Here is an 8674-nt window from a genome sequence, read left to right as displayed (position 1 = left end):
CACCAGCTCTCATAAGAATCATCATATATTTTGGAAACAAGTAAATTTGTGCTAGGAAGAAGGCATTAGTGCATAGAGAACGCAATAGTGAGAAAAGGCATGTTTTCTCCCTATGAACTGATTTTTTTTTTTTAATACGCAATGTTTTTTCCATTGCTTTCCAGAGAGCATAGAGGGCGGGAGGGAGGGAGGGAGGGAGGGGGGAGCGGGACAGAGAGACACATGGATGTGAGACAGACACTTGGATTGCTTTCCTCCCACACGAGCCCCACCGAGGGGCAGGGATGGAGCCTTGGTACATACCCTTGGCAGAATCGAATCCAGGACCCTTCAGTCCGAGGGCTGATGCTCCAGCAACTGAGCCAAACCGGCCAGGGCTGAACTGAATATTTTTAAAATTTTTTCTACCAGGAGACGTGTGAGAGCACATTTCAGTTGACCAGAAGAAAGTTTTTTTTAATTTACTATCGCTTTTTATTTTCCCCGTCACCACGTGCGCCCTCTACGTCCTCGGTCCGCCCGCCAGCCCCCGCAGTCCCCACACTGCTCCCCGTGTGGGTAAGAGGGGAGGCAGCTTTGAAGCAGGTTGGGTAGCTGTGTCGGTGGCGTGCGCACACAGGACACAAAGGTTTCTCTGCGCGTGCTGTGCGTGCTTTCCTGGAGATAAGCCCTGTCGGGGCAGGCGTGTGCAGCACACTCCAGCTGACCACAGGAGACACACCTCCTTAAGGGACAGTGCCTTGGGCAGTGGCGGGGAAGGCCTGAGGGCCCCGCCGCCCTCGGCCTGTGCTGGCGGGGTCTGCCTGGGGCCCCTGGCTCCGCGGGTGGGAAGGCCCACTTGCTGTCCCTGTATCTGATCCACCTGCTCTCATTAAAGCACGTGTGGCCGCTGCGGGTGGCCTGGTGGCCATCGACCGCACCTCTCATTACCCTCGTATGCTCTCCGTAGTAGAGGACCCTGTGGTGGCAGAGATGTGGGCCTCCTGGAGCCTGGAGCTGTCCTTTGTGCCAATTTAAGGCACGAAAGCCAGGGTGCAATGTTATTTTCTCCTCTAGACGGTGTCTGACAGCCGCCAGGAGCACCTGAGCCTCCGCAGCTCTGCCGTCCTTAATTGCTCTGCGTCTGGCTGGTTCCACGCTTTCCGCAGCGGCTGATGCGGGCTGGCCTCTCTGCAGGGGACCCTGCAGTCCTTTGCCGTACCTGGGGACCACCCGCCACGGAAGGTGCCCTGTCCTTTCCTCGATCGGGCTTTCTGGAGGAGCCTGTCCCTTCTGCTCAAGCTGGCAGGACTTGCTCAAGGACTGTGCGGATTTCTGATCCTGGGCGGTGCTCAGCCCGCTGGCTTGTGAGGTCCTTGGCCCTGCCCACCCTTCTTTGTGCTTGCCTGGACTGGGCCACCTATTGTCCTCCCTGTCACCTGTGGAGACACACGTCTTGCTCTGGCTCTTATATTGGCCCTGCAGTCTGAGGGACTCCTGCCGGCAGCTCCCGCCACTGAAACTGCGATCACATACCTCCTGCAAAGCTGACGTGTCCTCACTGGAAATGCTCTGGGAACCAAACTGAGACCTCTGAGAAGCCAAGACATCTGCAGCAAGGAACATGTCCAAGTCGCAGTCTTTCAGAAGCACCTCAGTGGCATGGTTTTGAAGGAGCACACCAGTCTTGCAGTCTTCAAGGAGCACACCAGTGGCTCGGCCTGGAGGCTGTTTTTCTGACTCTACAAACTCCAGGACGTCAAACTCACGAAGCTGTGCATGAAGGCATGGTTCTTGTGGCTCGAGGGCAACCAGCTCTGTAGTTGGTGAGGAGCTCTTCCTGGGCCCTGGGGTTCCTGATCTCCTCAGATTGATGTTCAGGGTTTGGGAGTTGGCCAGCACATGGGGTTCCCAGGTGACTTCCCAAGCAGGGGCCTCCTTGGCCTCCACTGCCCCCCTGGCCTCTTCAGCCTGTGAAGATTGGAACTCTGAGTTGAGCTCCAGTATTGTTACGTGTTCGAGGGAATTTTCTGATGTCCAACCTGCGCCCTTCACCCTTGGCTCCTCCCTGGCCACTGCTGAACTTGGACTTGGCTCCCGGCTGCCTTTCCCTGCGTTCATCGCAGTCTCACTATGCCAGATTCTGCCCACAGAGGTGTATGTGAGCGACGGAGAAGGCAGCCTGCCCTCCTGTGCAGTCAGAGGGGCCTTTGAAGGCTCATGGCAGTCATCAGGTGGGGGCCCTCCCCGGGCCCCCTGGATTTTCTCACATGCAGGTGAGGGAGGGGGGGCACTCGCCAGGGTGGGAGCTGGTTCTTCTGTTACCACCATGTCTCCTGGAAGGCGCTGAGCCCTGGGAACTGACTGTTCTGCTGTCACCTTCTCTCCTGGAAGAGGCTGGACAGGTTTTCCCAAGAACTTGGCAAAACTGTCTTTCGAGTGGGCCCCGCATGCCCGGGCGGTGGGGCAGGTAAGGAGGGGCAGTAGAAGGGGCGAGCGTTGAGCTTTTCTCAACTTAGAGAGTTTTGAGGGCTTGAGGACCTTGAGGGGCAGGACCCACCTGTGCCTCACTTGAAACTTCCTAATAGATGCTTCCAGTGCCTGTCGAATGTGTCGACTGAGGAAGGAAAACTCATGGGAGGTGTTCATGCAGGATTCCCAATCCTCAGAAGAGGCAGGATTCCTGGCTTCCCTGTGAACTTTTGTCTCTCCAGGAAGATCCAGGGCGTGGCTGGCAGCAAGCCTGGCGTGATGAACACCCACAGGGATCTGACCCTCGCTAATCGGCCCCAAGTTTCTGTCCAAATGGGCCCTCAGGACATTTTTGCCTGGGGCCCTTGTCAAAGGTCTCACCAAGTCTCCTCCTGACTCCTCACAGCTCACGCCCAAAACCCTCACTGGGAGGCTGGCTGAGCCACAGCGTGGGTCTTCTAGGATCCTCGCCACATTATGCCCCACATCCTCGCCCAGGTCCCTCCTTGGCGGGATCCTTGCTGGGCAGCTGGAGCTCGTCTTCTCTGTGTCCTGGCTGCTTTTGTCTGTCAATGCAGAGAGCTGCAAGGGACCCTGCTTGTCCTGTGTCTGACAGGCCCCTGGGAATTGGCCACCAGGCTGTGTCAGTGCCAGAGATAAGTGCATCCTGCAGGGCCGACCACCCCGGTGCGCCTGCTGCTGCAGCAAGGACCGCTTCTGAAGGTGCTGCTCCAGGTGCTCCCGGAGGCCAGGGCCGATGAAATCCCCAGGGACAGTGGAGACGGAGCTGCGGGCGTGCCAGGCCTCATCCTAAAGAAGGTTAGGAGTGAGCTGGCTAAAGACTTCTGAGCTGTCTTAGCCAGACAGGTCAGAGAGCTCCCGCTCTAGCTGCTTCTTCAGAAGGTGACATTCCAGCCCTGGCCCGTGGGGCTCCGTGGTCAGGGCACCGAAACGCCTCGGGTCCAATTCCCGGTCAAGGGCATGGACCTGGGCTGCAGGTTGAACCCTGGCCTCAGTCGGGGCTGGCGCAGAGAGGTAGCCAACCGATGTGAGACTCGCGTCGATGTTTCTCTCCCCCCATCTCTCCCCCCCTTCCCTCCGCCCCTCCCGCTCTCTGAAAATTAGTAGAGAAATACCCTTGAGTGAGCATTAACAGTAACAGCAAAAACAGTGGCGGGCAGGGTTTGAGCTGCGATGGGTACGGAACATTTTTGCTTCTGCTGGGATGTGGGGCCAAGTACCCCCGCGGCCCCCACCCGGGGAGGGGGACTGGGGGGCGAGATGGGGCTGGGCTGGACCTGAGCCAGAGCGGGGGCTGGGGCGGGAGGCACGGCTGGAGTCCCAGCTGCGCTGGGCGCGGGGCGGCAGGGCTGGGGCAGCACAGGGAAGGCACTGTCGCCGAATTTGGAACGGGAGAGTTCACTGAAGGTGACAGAGGGCAACTCCAGCGTGGGACCAGTTATCCTGACAGTAGCCACCAGGGGCTCGCTGTGCAGAAAGGGGAGACCCCAGAGAGCTGGCTGCCTTTCCACTGTGCATGGTCCCCCAGTGTCTGAGAATGTGGGTGCTCCCCAGGACCGAGCACCTGCTCTGGTTTGCCCTTCATTCTCCAGAAGGGCTGGTGACTCACAGCGTCCCGCTCGGCACCCGGCGACTTGAACACCGTCAGCTCTGCTCCCTTGGTGAGCTGGATCTCCAGCAGCTTCTGGACACCAGGGTAGGCCAGAAAGGGGCTGCCGGCCTCTGCCTGTCTGTCTGTGGGGTCTTCCTGGAACAAGGCCTCTGGTGGGTGGTGGGACAAGTGCTCTTGCTGGGACTTGCACTGGGATGAGGTTGAGAAGCTCAAGGCTTTGGGAGCCTCCTGCCACCAGGACAGGGCCAAAATGGGACAGCTTGAGTGCCCAAGGCCTGAGATGGCTGGGGTGAGAGACGCCAACCAAGGGATGTGTGGAAGCAAGCCCTTTGGGATGGTGCCCAGTGGCAATGCCACTGAGTCACACTGAGGAAGAGTGAGAGTGGAATCTGGTGTTAGGGGGTCAGAGGAGGCTGTGGGAGGTAGAGGGTGGACCTCTAAATCGGGGTGGGGGAAGGGAGGGTGGGAAAGTGCATGTGGCGGGGCCGAAAGGCCATCCAGGGGAAGGAAAGGCTCTGGTGGCTGAGAGTCACTCAGGGATGAGTGTGACTGAACAGAAATTGAGGGAGTTGTGGGGCCCAGTGACAGAGTGGAGGCCAGAGGTAGTGAGCACCCAGTCAGAGGAGCTGGAGGGGGCAACAAGGACATGGTTGGAGCAGCATCTTCTGCAGGCTCCCTGCAGGGCCGGTGGGCTCCAGCAGGCACTGCTTTGCACACCTCACCAGGAGAGTCTTGACATGAGAGGTGACAAGAGCCATCCTTGTCAGGGGGCCTCCCCAGGTGGCTGCAGGAAATGGAGACACAGGCTGCAGCCAGGAGTAGGCAAGCAGGCCAGGCGGGGTGGGCACCTGGAGCCCAGGGTGCTCTGTAGCCTCAACCCTGACTTCCCAGTGTTCCTGCTGCCCCTCGCCCCAGGGCCATAGCCACACACCGCCCCATGGCCCCCCTGCCAGGTCAGAGCAAGGCAGTCGATAGCCCTAAGGGGACATCATAGGTTTGAGAGGGCAGAGGACCCAGGAGAGAAGGGGCAGATTCTTTACCTTTGCAGAAGGGAAATCAGTTTCCGAGCCTTTTCCAGTTCTTGCAGACACTCTCTGCAGGCTGGAAATCAGGAGGCTGGGTCACATGGTGGAGCAGGGCCTGGGAGTCTTACAGGAGGCTGAGTGCCACAGCCCTTTAGGGCACATGCCTGGGAGAGTGGACTCAGGAGCCCCAGCCTCAGGGCCAAGGCCAATGAGCCCTAAGAGCGATGGAGGCTCCTGACGGTGGTGCTCTGTCATTTACAAAGTGCTTCCACATCCAGTACCCCTTGGCCTCCCCACTGCCCTGCGGGGGAGAAAGGGCAGGGCCACCTCAGAGGCACCTGAGCGAAGGATAACACATACCCACAGTTGGGCCTGGAGGTCCCCCCTCCCAGTCAGGTACTGTTGAAATGTCCCTGCTGGGACACCCCTGCTAGGGAAACACCCATTTCCAGGCCCTCAAGGCTTCGTTCCCAGTGCGGAATCTAGGAAGAATCCAGGTTCTGACCTCCTCCGGGGAGCCTCCCCAGGGCTCTGCTCCCTGAGAGGCAGCTCTGCTGCTGGCATCCTCGGGGACCTGGCCCTGGGCCCTCAGGGACAGGACAGATGGAGGCAAACTCTCAGGGGGCAGGGCTGGGGGCAGAAGCTCACTTTTCAAAGCTCCACTTTTCTTCCTGCACCTGCTCTTCTGCCTCGGCTCCACTGATCGCTGAGAGACAAGAAGAAATGAGGGGCCAGGACCCCATTCTCACTCTCTCTCTGGATGAGCAGCATGACTTTCTACACTTACCTACTGGGGCTCTCTGGTTCTTCCCCTTTTATTTTTGAAGTGGATACAAATTATTTCATGTTTTTCTTCTTTGAAAAAAGTAAAGGAAGACTTTCTATATAAGACCAACCATGGATTTCTTCCATCACTGCTCCTCTGCTCAAGACACACACACATTCTCAGACCTCCAGGCCCGTCTGAGCTCCCTCAGGTAGGACTCTGCTTCCTGACCACAGCCCCCCCAGTCTCTGCTCAGAGGCTCCCAGGCTCTCCCTCGGATCAGCCCCAACAGGAGAGAGACTCCTCCGAGACACCTGCCATGGGAAGGCGGCTGGTCAACCAGGGCTGGGGGCCGGCCCCCACAGAGACCCAGCCCTTAGAATCCAGGCCTTGGCCACTGGTCACTGCATTTGGGGCTGTGCCTAGAGCCCTCCACCACACCTGGACTCCTGGGCGGAGACCTTTGCATAGAAATCTTCACGCCTGCTCTAACCTCTGCCTCGCTTGGCCTGTTCCTAGAAGGATGAACTCCTATCCTTTCCTGAGAACAGCTGTTCTGTTCTTTCCCATCTCAGGAATCTCTCTAGGTGATTCAGAAAAGTGGAAATAAGAATAGAAAAACAATAACCTCTGTTGGGTCTGGGCCCAGGGTTCCTTACCTTCCTGACGTTTCTGTGTTTTCTAGGTGATGGTGAGAATGGATCACTCTTCAAGAAGTGGACTAGCACGAGAAGCAGCACTCCCCACACAGTGCCAAGGATGGTACCAATCACCCTGCAAGAACTGGAGCACTCCCAGGCAGCAATAATGCTTTTCAGAGGAAAGAGAGGGTTCTCCATCATCTGAATCGCACTGCTGCCCTCAGGCAACTGAGCACTGGTAGCGACTGGTGGCCTAGGTGCCCAGGCCCACATCTCAGGGCTGTGGTAGGTCACAAAGGGCTCCTGAGGACAAAGAGGGCAACAGTGGAGGAGGCTGAACCACTGCCCCTCCCCTCATCCAGCCCACAGATCCCTCTACCCTCTGTGAGCCTCTCAATACTGTGCTCTCCCTTCCTGTTAGAGAATTACCTTAGCCAACTTTCTATTCATTACCAATGGATCTCAGACAGTACCTGGTTCCTTTGAGATCTCTCCTTGAGCTCCATCAGTTTCTCAACTTGAATAAGTGTAGAGTTGTCCCTAGAATTTTGGTTAATTCCCAGGGATTTTTACTCTCAGAATGCTCTCTGTCTGCAACACCATCTTTGCTACATATGTTTCTGCCTTGCATCAACCCAGTCATAGAACTTAAATTTCTTTTATAAGTATTCAGCTGTGTACATTTTGAAAACATTTTAAATGTTTTATTTTAAACATTCTTTACTATCTTCAGCAAGGGAGACTTAAAAATTTTTTAGTTATTCAAAATTTACAAAGCTAAATAAGTATAAAACAAATTGAAATACTTAAACCGTCAAAGTATATTTTTAATACATTTCTAACATTTTTACTTCTGAAATTAATAAAGGTTAATCTGCACAAAAACATTTGAAACATGCTGAACACACACATCCTCTAACAAACCAATCTGGCATTTTCCAATTTAGGAAGAAAGCATTTCATTCATCTTAAAAGGCTTTGTTCACTAATTCTTGTAAGTAGAACTTTGAGCTGCAAATTATTTCTTTGTTTACCTGCAAATTATTTCTGTCTTTATTTTGCTTTCATTTTTTGAGAATATATTTGCTAGGTATGGAATCACTGGTTGACAATGTTTTTCTTTTACTTCTTTGCATATGTCACCCCATAGCCTTCCCTCCACTGTTTCTGGTTGGAAGCAGTGCTCAGTCTTATTAAGATATGCTTATGTGTGAAGAGCGTTTTTTCTCTTGCAACTTATGTGTTTTTCATTTGTTTTCCCAGTTTGACTATGATGTCTCTAAGAGTGGATCTGGTTTTTTTTATGTTACTAGAGGTAAACATTGAATTTGCAGATAAATCTTTTTTAATCAAATCTAATGTTTTCAGCCATTATTTCTGCATTTTTATTCCTCCCCCCCTCTGTCCCTTCCTTCCTTCCTTTCTTTTTTTGAGACTGTCTTTCCACATATCAACATATGTGTGCTTAATGACGGTACAGAGGTTATTTTTCTTCAAACTTTTCTCTTTGTTCTTCAGCTTCCATAATTTTGATTAGTCCATCTTTAAGTTTACTGATTCTTTCTTCTGCCATCTCAATTGGTAATCCTAGTTAATTTTTCATTTCATTCATTGCAGTTTTAAATTCCAGAATTTGTTTGATTCTTTTTTTATATTTGTCACTCTTTATTGGGCTTTTGTGTTTGTTGACTTTTTATTATTTGACTTTTCATTTAATTTTTTAAGCATGGTTTCCTTTCATTCTTTTTTTTTTTATAGTTATACTTATTTTTAACATTTTTATATTTTAGCCTTTGTACTGGAGTTATAAGTGGTTTACCCACCACCATTACAACACTGGAGTATTCTGCACTTAGTAATATACTTACCGGTATCAGTGAGTTTCATACTTTGATATGTTTTCCTGTTACTAATTAGTGTCTTATCATTTTAGCTTGAAAAACTCCTTTTAACGTTTCTTGTAATGCTGGTCTAGTGGTGATGAACACCTTCAGCTTTTGCTTGTTTGGAAAACTATCGTTCTTTTAATTTTGAAGAACAACCTTGCTTGACACAGTATTCTTGATTGGTAGTATTTTGGGGGAGCACTTTTACTATATCATGCAACTCTTCTGGCCTGCAAAGTTTCTGCTGAAAAGTCAGCTGACAGTCTTATGAG

At 52.9% G+C, this 8674-nt stretch overlaps 1 protein-coding gene across 1 annotated transcript; it reads right to left on the bottom strand.

The window, feature by feature from the left end:
* Positions 1-486: 486 nt before the first annotated feature.
* On the bottom strand, positions 487-8403 carry LOC308563605 (spermatogenesis-associated protein 31A3-like; the record flags this gene model as incomplete). The annotated part of the gene is given in 5 exon segments (XM_081150803.1): positions 487-3261; positions 3588-3964; positions 3967-4868; positions 5125-5185; positions 8385-8403. Coding segments are annotated over 5 exon segments (4134 nt in total).
* Between the last annotated feature and the right edge of the window lie 271 nt (positions 8404-8674).

This window comes from Miniopterus schreibersii (assembly GCF_964146895.1).
Source record: "Miniopterus schreibersii genome assembly, chromosome: 11".
Taxonomy (NCBI): Eukaryota; Metazoa; Chordata; class Mammalia; order Chiroptera; family Miniopteridae; genus Miniopterus; species Miniopterus schreibersii.
This window is presented reverse-complemented; position numbering and strand designations above follow the sequence as displayed.